Consider the following 14,295-nt stretch of genomic DNA (forward strand, 5'->3'; position numbering starts at 1 on the left):
GTTCAAAAACACTTTTCCAAGAAAGCAATTAAAAACACTGTTCTTTTTGCTCATGCTTTATTGAATGAAATGAAAATGAAACACAACAAAACAAACAAACATTCAAAAAAAAAAAAAAAGAACTGTTCCTCAGGGCTCATCTGAGAGAGTCCTTTACGGTGAACAGGAAGGAGCTCCTCCGAGCACAAAGGCCAACAGAGACCACAGTGCCACAATACCGGAGACTCTAAAGGGCAAGAATGATAAAACACTGTTAATCTTGTTCAAAATGATTCTCTTCCAGACTCTGTCAGGCCATAAATGCACCCCTGTCACTGCCTCTCCAGAGAGACATACTTTGTATCTAGAATTTTCTCCTACTACTGAGTTTTCAGCTCTTCTGTAGAAAGACACACAGCCATCCCACACCTGGGGACTCTCCCTCTTCCCCCCAGGCTCAGAACTGGCACTTGCAGCTCATCAGGGTCTGTTACCATAGCACATGGTTTTGTGCTATCCATGGGGAAACCTTCCCAAGTTAATAAAGATCAATGTCCACCTGCGCAGGGGTAAAAGCTCACAAGCAGCAACCCACAGTCAGCACAGGAGCCTGCTTCTGAACCCCTTGTTCTCTGGGACACGGCCAGAGAGCAGCAGGCTGCCCCTATGACAGGACCCAGGCACTGACAGAAATGCCCTTCCCCCCTCCTCTCCATTCATGTGATTTCCGTAACTCACTGTAACAAGCAGTTCACATGCGGAGAGTGCCTCCAGTGGCGATAGACAGAGATCTGCAGCTTAGGGTGATGTTTGTAATCATGCAGAACACGAATGACACTGTAACAAGAACAGATGTCATTAACCATGACTCACAGGCTGCTTATGGCATCTCACATGTCAGGGCAGGAATCCCTCTGTCTAAATACAGTGATACAGGAGAGAGTGGGAGAGAACTTGGATGAGAGGATTTCAGTGCAGGAAGTTAGGATTTTCCGGTTACTTACTGCTTAAATCTATTGGAGAGCAAAATGAATTGGTTGTCTGAAAGTCGCCTAATATCAAAGCTACAAAGAGGCTGTAACTCCTGGTAGATCTGCCTTTCATCCAGCCGTGGCCAACCTCGGACATAGACAACCAAGGGAGCGGGGTATCGGCGGGAAATATCTTCCCCAGAAAAATTCTGGAAAATGTGCAATATTGAGACATATCTGAATCCCGAAATACTGCAGAAGCACTACGAACAGAATCAGAAAATGTGCAAAATGCAACACAAAAATAAGACAGTCCTCTCTACAATACAGCTGATGGTGTGAGGTTATGTTTCTTCTGCTCTAGGATTTTTTCTACATGTGAGTCATAAAAACAAACTCACAATTATCATGTAGGAAAAAAAAAAAAAAAAAAAAGAGAAACAGCAAGCTCTCTGCCAGAGCACAGCAAGTCAGGGCAACATAAAGGGACTAATGCCATCTTACAGGATAACAAGATTAACAAATTCCATAAGGCAGAAATTCAACTCATTGACGTTTTGAAAGACCATTTGTGTCACTTGCACAAAGACAACTTCTGCCAAGGTGGGCCCAGGCACAGGTGGATTGTTCTCCTCTATCGAACCCATTGGCTGGGCTACGGACCTATGTACCCCACCACCTGGTTACAGACCTGCAATTCATACGCACAATGCTTGAGACGCCACCTCGGATGAAATTCACCTTGTTCAAATACTCAGCTAACATGGTGAGATACTGAGAGAAAGAAGAATTGGCCTTCGCTGCGTCGCTACATCAGAAAACAAAATGAAACAATGGAACAAGGTTTTGTTTCTCCAGCAATTCATTGCCACACAAGGTCTCTGAAGCACAGAGCCCTAAATGAGTGAGAAAATGGGTACTTTGAACCTTAGCATCATCTACAGATGCCAAAAAGCTGCAAACAGAGGGAAGGGAATTGAACAGGAGCTTAACTGAAGTCACTGAATCACACAGATTTCAGAAGTGGAAACTAATGGAAAATGATTTGACCCTTAACCAAGTGAACTAACCCCGAGAGAGCTCATCCGAGGATAAAGGATTCACTGCGCCATTTCCCAACCTCTGAGCAATCTCATGTCCCCCAATTTCATTTTTTAAATGTCAGCTTTGACATAAAGCTACTACTTTCAGATTTATAAAATAACAATCTAATTAGAACAGTGACATTTTCGATAATGCTCTCTTTTATGCAAAAGGAAGGGCCTGACTACAAAACATCAGCCAGAGCCAACTCACTACTTGTTGTCTGTAAGACCCATCCATGTAACAATTCTTAATAAACCTTTAAGCTCCACTTACTCTGTCAATCTACACAGCAGCAAATGAGCTGATTTCAGAAGAACTAGAAGGAGGAACAATGAGGTGGCATTAGAACAAAACCGTAGAAACACAACTCATGAAAAGTTCTTTAGAAAGTACAAAACTCACTGAAGTGCTAAATTACTAAGAACATTATATAAGCAAATGCTACTTACCATTAAATAAACAGAGCTACGGAGCAGGAAAGGAATCGCTGTGTTCGAACAAAAATTTTTGAGAAGTGTTGAAGAAGCATTTTACCTGAACCACAGAGAAATGCATCATATGCTGCCTCATGAGGAGACTTCTTCTCAGCTGTAAGTGTCCAACAAAATAAAAAAGAAACAAACACCTCTGGCACTCTGTGGAAATTGCTTGGCCACAGAACCTTAATGTCTGTAAGATCCATTCTGCTGTTTATTCCCCCATGGCTCAGCTGTTCCCTCCCTCCCCTTAAAGCCCTTACACCCTACGGCACATCTGTGATTCTACTGGGCATTTTAAATTGACCCCAACAAAAAGGCAGCACTTATGGCAATGTCTGAAGAGCTTAGCGAGATGCACACAAAGAACAAAATTAACTTTCACGAAGACCTACACCAAATTGCATTCTATGCTACTGATGGCATGGGAACTGCACACCAGAAGCTCGATGTAAATTCATCAGTCCTACTCAAACTCATTGATGCTGTGCCTGTGGACATCCACAGATGAAAACAAAACCCCCAACGTAGAAGGTGTGCTTAGAAACCATACCGTATCGTGCAGAGTCACTTGCAAGAGCAATCACTGGACATGTTGGATCCATGGGATTTAGGTCGCTGCTGAACACAAATGGATGGGTAAGATTTTTGATAAGATTTTCGTCCTTCCTCACTATGTTAGAGACAAAGTTACATGCCTGTTCTGTAACCTGTGGCTTCATTTTAGAAAAAGCTACTGAACATTTTAGAAGGAACTTTTAAACCATCCCATGAGAGGAGTGAGATACTTTGCTGAATGCAATCTTCCAGTTTCCCTGAAAACTAACTCCTCAATACTACTTCAGCCTCTTCTCCCATTCAAACCTTCTAAGGAGCGTATTTGTTCTAACTACACACAAAAATGTGAATAAAACTAAAAGTCAATGGGACAGATTAAATTGATACCCATGAAATGGGTGAAATAAAAGAACAAAAAACACAAGACCTCTGAGAATCTGCAGTCTGAAAGCTGAAAACCGTAACACCACCACCTACCACAGAATAATACTTTTCTTATAAGCTCTAATTTTGTATCTGAATTTTGGGAGTGGGGGGATGAGGGTTAAGAGGGGAAATTTTCCTTTTCCTACCAAGTATTTACAAAACACACAAGCAATTTATCTACAGAACAAGTGTAAAAAAAGTAAGTCTTCTAACACGCTGTCAACAGTCACGGCTAAGCTGATGGAATACGGTATCTACTGATGTTCCACTATAGTACTTAGTCACTGCTTTCAGCTCAGTGCTAAGAGAAGCTCTTTCCTGAGAGCTGGTATTTGAAATCAGTGTTTTCACTGAGAACTTAAACTCACTCATTTCATAACACGTCATATGCAAGATCCAGCTGTACAGCTGTGTTATAAGGCCATATGCAAGCAAACCTTGAGACCAATTAAATAAAGGTGGAAAGCTATTACAAAGCTATGAAGTCCTGCTTGGTATTTTGGAACGTAGGCGTTTCTACAACCACAGAACTAGCACCATAGAGTATCCCAAGTTAGAAAGTGCCGACAAGGATCACCGAGTCCAAACCCTGGCTCCACACAGAACCACACAAAATTCAAACCCTCTGTCCGAGAGCGGTGTCCTTGAACTCCAGCTGTGACCACTGCCCTGGGCAGCTTGTTCCACGCCCACTGCCCTGATACTCTGCAGTTACACAATAGAAACTACAATATATCTTACAGACTCTAGTCCCATAATGCTATATGAGAACTGACTTTTAAAACAACAAAAAAATTATTCCATGATTACTTTATAACAAATAGGAGCAAATATTTTCCTCTTAAATTTAGGAAGGCAAGAAAGAAGCTTGAAAACTTCTGGGAGGAAGAAAATCATGAACATACAAAATATTTTTCCCATGAAAACAAAGGGACCACAGAAGCTTTATAGCCCACCACTGACCTGCACAAAACCTCATAGACCTCCAGAAGATTAGATACTCGAGGAAACTGGTAGTTCTGTAAAACAAAACTATGTTAGAAAACCAGCTGAGTTCATTCACTGGTCCTGCTGCCTCATTAAATGGGATCTGAAATCAGAGTGTTTCAAGGCAACATGTAGAACTGGTCATAGCTCTGTGACCATAGCATGCTCAGGAAAGGCATCTTCTTTTCTAGATGAAAGAGATTTAAGTCCACATAGAACAACTTTTGCATCTCACCTTCCAGATGGATTTTGTTACAGTCTTGGTGTCTATGAGGACAGGAAACAGGTGGTGAATATTCCTTTTAAATTCTTCATAGCTTTCTGAAAGCAAAGCAAACGGATACAGACATTTCGAAAATGAGGAGAAGCCAGCAGTATTTCAAACAATTAAGAAAAGGATGTGTACTCAGAGGAACGATGTCCTGTTCCAGCAGGGCACAGAAGAGATGACCAGCACTGCTGCTTGCTAAGCTCTGCGGGTGGTTGGGTGGCGAAGGGCCACTGCCTCCCACCCTCCCATCCCTGCTGCAAGGGCAGCTGCTGGGGGCACAGTCCCTGGGGACAGCAGATACACACAGCATTACCTGGCAGGGGGTTGTAGAACTTGTCGTGGAGATGGCAGAGGTCCATCAGCATGTTGTGTCCCACCAGGGGCTATTGGAAGAACAAACGTAACAGCCTGCTGAAACACAGTTTTGCAGAAGGACTCAGACATGACCAACCTCAGGCCTGCTCAACAGCTGTAATCCTTTCCTCCCACGGACAGCATCCACACACACTCACCCAAAAGTCATTCAGGTTGCATCAGTTATATCAAGACTAGCGCTTTCAGGAAATCAGACTTGTGGGCTCTCTGAAGAGGGTATTTTTCAGTAGTACTCTATTTTGAGTGGATTTGAGGAACTATGGGATAGATTCTCAGTTCAGCTGAGCAGCAATAGTGTCTTCCAGTGATCACATATATAGTCCTACCTAGAAGGGGAAGGACATGCTCTGCTTATCACCCATAAAGCCCTCTGAAGCTGAAATTCATTCAATAATCTGGACACAGAACACAAGAATTGCCACCTATAATCACACCAATTGTCTACATGGTCCAAGAAACAGGCCTGACACATGCTGAAAACCATAACTTGTCCAAAAGGCAAAAATCTGCTCAGCTTTCCTAGATGGTGACTCATGCTGTGTACCAAGGATTCAGTGTTGCAGACTCTTGCGTTTTCTCAAGTAGACAACTGACGACTAAACCGGATGATCACACTGAATGAGCTGAGCAATTTAATACAAACTACTATGCTTTATCTTTTATCATGCCTTTACATTCAGTGTAGCAAGTTAAAAAGAAGATTTAAAAAAAAAAAAAAAAGAGTAGTGGTGGGTCATTTTACCTTTTTAGCTTTAACAATTATCTGGAAAAGGTTGGTAAAGCCCCGGGCAGATGTGAGAATGAGCTCTTTCCGGCAGGAGTCATGAGAAGAGCTTTCCAGAAGGCGACGACGCTGCGGACTCACTTTTTTAACCATTACCTGAAAAGAACAGTTACTGGCTATCAGCCTCCCATGCTAGTTGCATGTACTGAATGCTGAGGACTCAAGATCCACTTCTAGGCTATGAAAAATGGAGGAAAAAAAGAGAAAACATGCATCCCTGAGACCTCAGAACAATCTCATTTCTCTTCCCTACGGAGATCAGTGCTCCAGTAATAAGATACCTCTTCTAATGGTACCTTACTAACGCTTCTTTTTTTAAGAGGATGGCTCCTACCACAGGTATTTTGGACCACAAATAAACATAATTCACTTTAACTTTATGCTAATATTTTAAGTTCATGGCACTGAAAAACAGTGCCATGTCATCACACAAACTGAATCCCCAAAGGCTGTGCTTCAGGTGAGCAGGCTGGGTAAGTCTGTCACTCTACAGGCAATGGTTATCAAGCCAGCATTAAAGCAAGGAAAAAAAAAAAAAAAGAACAACAACAAAAAAAAATGCTCTATAATCCATTTCTAAGCAACTGACCGTTACCATTCTTGTGCCATGTTCTGAGAAGTCTGTAGCCATTGGTTTAATTCAGAAAATACTGCATCAAATGCAAAATACCGATGTAAAGATGAAAAAGGCACATCCCACTAAAGCAAGACATATAAAAGGGAAAGTCTTCAAAGCAACTATACGGCAAAAGACGGCAAAGAAAAAACACTAAAGGCTGGAAACAGCTATTTCTTGTGAAGGTATTAAAGGAGAGATTTTTCAAAGGCAGCGAGAGTCTCTGCAGAACTGCCCCAAGGACAAGTATTTCTAGCTCAAGGTATTTTGTGGTTACAGGGGAAACAGAAACCAAAGTTATTCAATTTTGTGAGATCTCAAGAAAAGAGATTCAGAATTGACACTTCCCAGAACATTTCTACGTCACTGCCCTCTGCTCTTGGACCCTTATCATTAAAAGCACAAGCAACACTTCAGAGTTTCCTGTGAGAATGTCAGTCCTACCTATCTAGGCAGAAAATCTCTTTTCAAAAGGTCCAAGGTTACAGCTCACCTCATTGTCTCCAAGAGGCTGTGTCCAAACGTTCTGGAGAGCTTGTCTCAGAACCAGCTGAACATCAAGCATCTGAGAATCTAAGACAGAAAAAAAGTAGTAAAAACTTCAGAGGCGCAAGTAAGTCTATTTAAGAAAACACATTTTTCTAGACAGAAGGACTGGCCAAATAGGTCTGCTCCAGTGTACAAAAAGTAGTCCTGAATGATATGATCTTAATACATTCCTGTACATGTGATGACAGCAAAAAAAAAAAAAAAAGTCACATGGAGAATTTCAGTCAAGTAAGTTTTTGGGAGGTCAAGTAAGTTTTTGGGAGGACAAAGAGGAAATGAAAACACCAACTGAAAACGAGAGAAGGGAGGAAGACAATCATGAAAGCTCTGGAAAAAAAAAAAAAAAAAAAAAAAGGCTGTGTTTGCAAAAGGTATCAGAACAACATGGGCTGCAAGTGGGCTCCTATCCCAACTAGCACTATTTTCCCTGTGGCTCCATGGGCCTTTCTTGTTGCTGCACAAGGACAGTGATATACATTGGAAGAAGACCCATCTTCTTCCAAATCACCTTGTATTGAAAACAAGTCCTCTGCAGACAAATCCAAAGCTCTCCTGTTTCAGAGCAACTATGAATTCTCCAGCTGCTACTCTGAAGCACACAATGGAAGCCAATGACCGCAAAGCAAGCTCTTCTGGTCCAAGCACCCAGACCTGTGCCACAACGGCACAGAAAAGCAGAGCTCAGAAACAAATTCCTGATGAGAATGCAGGCATAGACAGAGGCAAGAAAAGACAGGCAGCCCCAAATGTTCAGAAGTGACAAAGCCACTCAGAGCCCACAGGAAGGCACCCTGCTTCATACCGCTCAGATCCTGCAGAATCACTGTGTCCCCTTCCTTGGCTGCTGCTATCCAACAGGTCACTTCATCAATAGCCTTCTTCACCACATCCATGTTCAGAGCACTAAAGCAGGATCAGGGATGAAGAAGAAGAGTGGGGAAAATTGTTTTGTTTGTTTCCATAGATGGAGACTCACGCCCTGCTGTGGGAATGCAGAACAATTTCCCAACTATTCAGCCAAATATCCAGACTGTATCCTGTGATCTCTTCCACCTAAGTACCAGGGAAGCACTTCTTTACTGTGCAAGTGAATAAGCACTGGAATAAGTTGCTCAGAGAGATTGTGTAAGATTTTTGAAGACCTCCCTCCCTCTTTGGAGATCTTCAAAAGCTGCCTGGATGTGGTCTTGGGCAAGCAGCTCTTGGTGTCCCTGCCTGAGCAGAGGTTGGAGCAGATGGCCTCCAGAGGTCCCTGCCAGCCTCAGCCGTCCTGTGATTCGGTGACCCCAGTCCTTCTCAGGACAGATCACAGCACGTGGGAAAAGTTAGCAGCAGGGCATTCAGATCAACAGGTTTTACTCATTTTATAAAACATGATCTGAGAAAAGATAGCTGTAAGCAGTGTCATTATGGGAGCCATCTCTATGAACAATGCTCACCTGCAGACTTTCCAGCTACCCTCTAAGAGACGCTGGCTAAGGATCTTCTCCTGTAACTCATTCATGTATGGGATTCCATCTTTCAGGAACTGAAGGGAAAAAACTGCCAGGTTGGTTATTCTCCCCCGGACATTCTTGCAGCAGATTAGGGAACAGCAGATTAGCCAGGTTCAAACACAGCATGTATTTGGGAGATGAGGTTTGTCTCACTTTAAAAATACCCCCTTTGAAAATATCAACTGTTGGTAATTTAAGATATGTTCTTACATAAAGGAAGACATGGGTTTTTGCTTTCATCTTTCCTTTAAGGAAATTAAAGCATCAAGATAAAAATCACACAATGCTACCTGCTTAGAATTCCTAAACAGTGTTCTTATGTAACAACATAGCCCCATTTTATGGGAAAAGTGGCAACAGAAGAGATGTAGGTAAACTGAGAGCTTCCCACCTTCATGACTACCAAAGACACCCTCTGGGGCCTGTCTACTGACTTGTAAGCTCACTAGAGGTGCCTCTTGTTCTTCAGAGGTGGGGAAACCTGCCTTAGGCTGACAAAGATGTGTTTATTGCCTCTAAGGCACTTCAGAAAACCACTGCTCCCTCTCCCCGTTGATAATATACCACACTATGTATTCATACACTAGTGAGAAGCTTTTCACACCGAGTGTGTGGACATTAATCCTAATTTCTCCAATAGTTGCACAGACTTCCTCTGTTCTAGATTCCTAGCACAGAAACTACCTACCTTATTAAAGTCAAAGCCATAGTGAGACAGGAATTGGATGCTAGATGCAGAGAGGGTGAGTTCAGCATCCGTAACTCCCAGTGTCGAGGGAAACAGAAAGAAGTTGTACGAATGCACCAGATACCTACAACGAAAAAAAAAACTCCACTAGAAGATAATGAGAAGAAATTATATAAGCTTTCCCAAGAGACTTCTGTATAACAGTACAACCACACTGCCTTCATTTTAAAAGGAAACTGTGAGGCAATGTGGAAAAGATGCTTTTTACTTACTTGTTTGAATTTTCTTCTGAGAATATTGCTAGCCCTGCAAGAGAGAGACACTTTAATTGCAATGGTGATGTTGGGCTGATGTCTACAAATGCTGTGACAATTAGAAACGTGACGTGATGTGACGACCCTGAGGGAGTGCACCTTCCTCATTTATTGACAACTTCAGAACAGTGAGCAGTATACAGCCCACAAGACTTCAAGTAATTTCCAGTATTAAAAAGCCGATTCTATTAAACCTCAGAAAAGATCAACCAACCAACCACAGCAAACCAGCAGCCCTGTGCGCAGAATATGAACACAGCTATCTGCAGAGCTCAGCAGCCAGAAGGCCAGAGACAAGGGGGACAGCGGGAGGCTGCTTCCTGCTCCCTGCCAGCACGGCACTCACCCAGCTGCGTGATGGTGAAGCGCTGCACGCTCTGCCTGACCTTCTGGTACCGCTCAGCCGGGGAGTCGAACAGGCTGATAAATAATAAGTGGGGTGGGGAAAGGGATGAGAGTAAGAAGAGTTGCAGCGCATGGGTTCGCTTCCACAACACCTGAGCAGCAGCTCTTCCCTGCATGTGAAGTCTAACACCCTTACCTGGGCTGGTTATTTTGTGAGAAAGCTGAATGTAGGCCAGTAAACTCCATGTCCAGGCCTGTTAGGAGAGAAGGAATTCCAAAACAACAAACAAAAACACTGAAAAAAGGAAGCACGCATTTCACCAGCATCTGGCCAAGGACCTTTCCTCAAACCCATGAAGAGCAAGCTCCAAAGAAAAGGAATCAGCTGCCACAAAACCGGAGTTACACGAGGGCAACTGCTTGGGGAGATGGCAGCAGAGCATAGAGGGCCTCAGAGCACAGCGCTGCCGCAAGCCAGGATTGAAACGGTTCATAATAAATGAGAGCAGCATCGTCTGCCCTCCTGTCTGTCACGGGGTTTTTATGGTGACAAAACTGCTGGAGCACCTCTCAGTGTATTGCCATTTTCCCTCCAGCGGTCTCCTAAGGCTTTCACTCTGAAAGAGCAATCCTACATCCCTGCCCTACCCCTTTTTAGCAAGTACAAACGCACTTACTAACCCTACCGCACTCCCACACCGCTTTCAAAAAGCAGTTTTAACGCCTCATTTTCACACGGCAAGAAAGCAAAGTTTCAGAGGCGCAGCACCCCGACCGGGAGCAGGCTCGAAGGCGGCGGGGCCGGCAGCAGCCACGCAGCAGAGCCCGCAGCGCTCACCCAGGAAGGCGGCGCGGCCGACGCGGTCCCGCAGGCAGGGCAGGCAGCGCGCGAAGTCCGCCGCCCCAACGTCCATGGCCGCCGCCGAGCAGCACGTTCCGCGCAGGCGAGGCGGCGCCGCGCCGCGCCCCGCCCCGCTCGCTCTGCCTCCGGCGCTGCCGGGCTGGGCAGGCGCACACAGGCCGGTACGCCGCGCAGCTGTGCTCCTCGGCCGGCACAGAGCTGCGATGGGGTACGAGGGGGCTGCGAGGCGCAGTTAGGGGAACGTAAACTTTTTGGTTTTCTTTTTAAGGAAGTATTGCACAAAACTTCATTACTGTTCTAAACTTTCACGTGGTGATTGCATTTTGCTAAGTCAGACATACAGGGACCGAAGTGATAAAGCTGAACTATGACAATGCTTCATTGCGGTTTTAGAAGAAAGGTGTTGGTAATTTCAGAATCAGGAATATGACACTTCTGTTTATTTACAAATATTTTATTATTAGATGCCATGTTCCAGCTCCTTCCATTTCCACTCCCTCGCTGTGCCTGGACACACACTTCACCAAACGAGTGCTGTTCCTTGGAAGTTGTCCTGATGGTCTCCATTTTACTGGTAGATTCTCCGTGGCTCCCTCAGAACAACACCACCCTCCGTCATCGCTTTTTCAAATTCCTGGATCTTGTTGGAAAGACAGAGATATGAATAAGCAGAGAGAAAGCAGTCAGCACCCAAACATCAGCATGGACACAGAGCGTGTAGCTTGTCAAAGTTGCCCTTTGGACTGTTGCAAGAAGGGACAGTCAAGCCACATAAGAAAACTAATGGTGCAAAGACATTAATTAGTGTTTAGAAAGGGAAAAAAAGGCTAATCAAGAAGACAGGTACTTGCCGAGTCACAACGATATTCCCAAGGAATAACAGCTTTAAAGTTCACAAAGTTGATTCCTGCTTCCAAACAGCGCTGTGCCATAACGCGGCCAAGGTTTCTGCAGGCTGTAACGCCCTTAGGACTGTAGAGGTGCCTCTTTATAGCCCACTCTCGAGTAGACGCAGATAACACAACATCGCCATTACTGCGCTCCACAAAGGCTTCTACATAATGCTGTGTGCGCTCCAGCCGTAACCTGGGTGAGGGAAAAATGCAACATGCAGTATGATGCCTTTCCCAGATCTAAAGAGAGAACACACTGAAATACAGCGACTAACTGTAGTTATTTGCTTTATGAGATAACATTGAATGCCCTGGAACTATTAATATAATGATTTCTCAATATTGCTTTTATTAACTTGGCAGGCTTTTCTTCTTACTTTATTTGGACATAAAATAGGACTCCTTTTACCAGTTAAAGACAGTGAAGTTCCAAGAGTGACTTTTCAGCAATCACGTGCCTGGCCCTATAGTGCTTCACATGCACTCACCCTAACAACAAGCACTGTGCATCTGTACAATGCTGTACTGCTGTCTGCGCGGGGGAACTGCCCTGGCTGAAAAGCAACTCCAGGTTTGTCATACAGCCTCTTAAATTCTAATGCTATACAGCTGAGAGCAACTTGTCAGGATTGGCAAGTGGCCAAGCAGTACTGCTAAGCTGTAACAACTACAGTCTATTAACAGCACAATATTTTCTATTGCACTATTTGGAAAAAATCAGATTTCCAGATATGAATGAACTGTACATAGTTCTTCTCTCAAGAAGAAAACAATGATTTTGACTCCCCAGCTTAAGATGTATTTGTCTTCCAGAAGGCAAGGAATCAACATTTTCTTAAGAAATAAAAACAACAGTCAAGTGCCTCAAATAAGACAGTGATGCATGGTCAGCACAAGACTATCCGAATCCTAAGTTAAACTGCAGTTGCTTAATCAGTATTACTATCTTAACGATAGAAAGACCTTAAACATACACTAACTTTCATGTAATGACAATCTACTACTCTCTGAACTTAAAAAGTATCTGTCAATTCAGAACAGCTAAAGGGTCAACTCATTCAATAACCCAAAAAGTACATTTTATGGAAATTCCACATAGTATATATATTTTTAATTCTTGTTTATTTTTGAGTTTTCACCTCCTCTAGTGGTCTTCTGACTCACCTATGCCAGAATTCACGCTTTGGCCATGTTGTCTCCCAGCCACGCTCCTTCCTAGCAAGTGCCAACTGCTCTAGGTTCCGAGGGTTCCTGTTAGTGAACTCTGGGGAAACAACCTCATTCTCCCTTGTGTCTATTTCACTCTCAGATTTGAGGCCAGCTGTAGTTGATGCACAACAGAAACCTTAAAGGAAAGCAGGAAAAAAAAGAAGGGAAAAACAAACAAACAAAATCACAAAAAGTTAGGAATTATATAGAACACAAGCAGTAGATCAAATACAAAATAATGGGTTATCAGACTTCAGTCTCTTTCTTCAACTTGTGAGATGGTCTGTAAGCTAAAAATTGAAGGTATGTGTAACTTCAACTACATTTTAAGATGCGTGTATATAATACAAATTGGAGAATAATTACAAGATTCCTATGATTAAGACTCTAGGAAATACTGAAAGTGAACTCCACAAGGGACCAAAAACTGCGTTACCAAATAAGTTAAAACCCATCAACCTTGCTTAGCTGATCGTCACCAATTATGCTATTACCTTAGGCTTGTGAACTTGCTCTGCTACGCACCTTTTACGTCCAGAATGACAGCGGGAACCCCTCCACCACGCTAAGGCTCAGGGCCCCGCTTGCCGGCCCCCGCCCCATCCCACAGCAGACGTTACAGGCGGCATCACGCGCCTGCACAGGACGGAGCAGCTGCACCGAGACACACGACCTGGCAGTACAGGGGGCGCGACGCCTCCTGCCGGAGAAGACTGGCTTGGCTTAGAGAATGGCAGAGCAGTCAAACTTACCCACTCCACGCGCCTGAAGACGGCCAGCCGCCAGCAACACGCAGCCGCGGCCGCCCAACGCCATGGAGAGCCGGCGCCCGCCACGGCCTCCAGTTGACAAACACAGTCCGGACGCTCAGAGACACCTGGGCGCCGCCATCTTGGGCGAGGCCGGCACCTCCCGCCGGAAGCCAGGGAGCACTTCCGCCCTCAGCGGGTTCTGTCACGTGGGAGCAGTGGGCGGGCTGCTGTGCGCGTCCAGCACTCACTTTATGGGTGGGACGCCTGGAGGCTGCGCTAAGGGAGTGAGCGTTAGCAGGTGCGGCGGCTACGGCTTTGAGTAGCGGCCTCTTGTGACTTTTCTCCGTGGTTAGAGAAGAAAGCCGGGCTTGAAACGATACAAATTTTGATTTTGCGACTAGGAGAATAATGAATTCCGTTAAAAAGCGAAGTAACACGTTATAAATATCATTGATAAAAGTGCGGAAATGCCACACCGCAAGACTTGGTATTAGATTTGGGCCCTTTTCCAGCCACAGTCCAGAGATGAGCACCGTGGTACGACCCCAGACAACCACCCCCAGCTCTGCCAGGCGCCGCCCGGACCAGCGACCATAGCACCCCGCCGCGAGTCAGTGCGCACGCGCAAAGCAACCGCGCACCGCCCCAGCTTCTAGAA

General features: G+C 44.5%; 2 protein-coding genes across 5 annotated transcripts; both read right to left on the minus strand.

Moving 5' to 3' along the window:
• Positions 27-10,896, minus strand: PNLDC1 (PARN like, ribonuclease domain containing 1). 4 transcript variants are annotated; one of them, XM_021390828.1, is made up of 19 exons: positions 10,760-10,896; positions 10,118-10,175; positions 9,923-9,996; positions 9,535-9,568; positions 9,263-9,386; positions 8,518-8,606; positions 7,881-7,981; positions 7,023-7,102; positions 5,872-6,009; positions 5,068-5,137; positions 4,719-4,804; positions 4,460-4,515; positions 3,066-3,133; positions 2,571-2,624; positions 2,310-2,352; positions 1,659-1,758; positions 984-1,159; positions 718-816; positions 27-226 (listed from the first exon to the last, which is right to left on the minus strand). In XM_021390828.1, the coding sequence occupies exons 1-19, from the start codon at positions 10,833-10,835 to the stop codon at positions 154-156; spliced, it is 1,599 nt and encodes a 532-aa protein (XP_021246503.1). In that variant the 5' UTR covers positions 10,836-10,896; the 3' UTR covers positions 27-153. The 4 variants fall into 4 exon arrangements, with proteins under 4 accessions (XP_021246503.1, XP_021246500.1, XP_021246501.1 ...); XM_021390825.1 differs by having other exon boundaries at positions 3,066-3,130; positions 10,760-10,885; XM_021390826.1 differs by having other exon boundaries at positions 1,642-1,758; positions 10,760-10,885.
• Positions 11,217-14,278, minus strand: MRPL18 (mitochondrial ribosomal protein L18). Its single transcript, XM_021390830.1, has 4 exons — positions 13,638-14,278; positions 12,841-13,021; positions 11,635-11,869; positions 11,217-11,423 (listed from the first exon to the last, which is right to left on the minus strand). The coding sequence occupies exons 1-4, from the start codon at positions 13,699-13,701 to the stop codon at positions 11,352-11,354; spliced, it is 552 nt and encodes a 183-aa protein (XP_021246505.1). The 5' UTR covers positions 13,702-14,278; the 3' UTR covers positions 11,217-11,351.

The sequence above is a fragment of the Numida meleagris genome, chromosome 3, assembly GCF_002078875.1.
Source record: "Numida meleagris isolate 19003 breed g44 Domestic line chromosome 3, NumMel1.0, whole genome shotgun sequence".
NCBI classification, from domain to species: Eukaryota; Metazoa; Chordata; class Aves; order Galliformes; family Numididae; genus Numida; species Numida meleagris.

Bases quoted from the DNA above. Each gene is read 5' to 3' on its own strand.
- PNLDC1 (XM_021390828.1), bottom strand. From the start codon at position 10,835: ATGGACGTTGGGGCGGCGGACTTCGCGCGCTGCCTGCCCTGCCTGCGG. The intron at 10,176-10,759 runs GTGAGCGCTGCG...CTCTCCTAACAG, and splicing joins CGGCCGCGCCGCCTTCCTGG to GCCTGGACATGGAGTTTACT. The intron at 4,805-5,067 runs GTAATGCTGTGT...CTTTGCTTTCAG, and splicing joins GTTCTACAACCCCCTGCCAG to AAAGCTATGAAGAATTTAAA.
- MRPL18 (XM_021390830.1), bottom strand. From the start codon at position 13,701: ATGGCGTTGGGCGGCCGCGGCTGCGTGTTGCTGGCGGCTGGCCGTCTT. The intron at 11,870-12,840 runs GTGAGTCAGAAG...TCCCTCACCCAG, and splicing joins AAGCGTGAATTCTGGCATAG to GTTACGGCTGGAGCGCACAC. The intron at 11,424-11,634 runs GCAAGTACCTGT...CTTTCCAACAAG, and splicing joins GGGAATATCGTTGTGACTCG to ATCCAGGAATTTGAAAAAGC.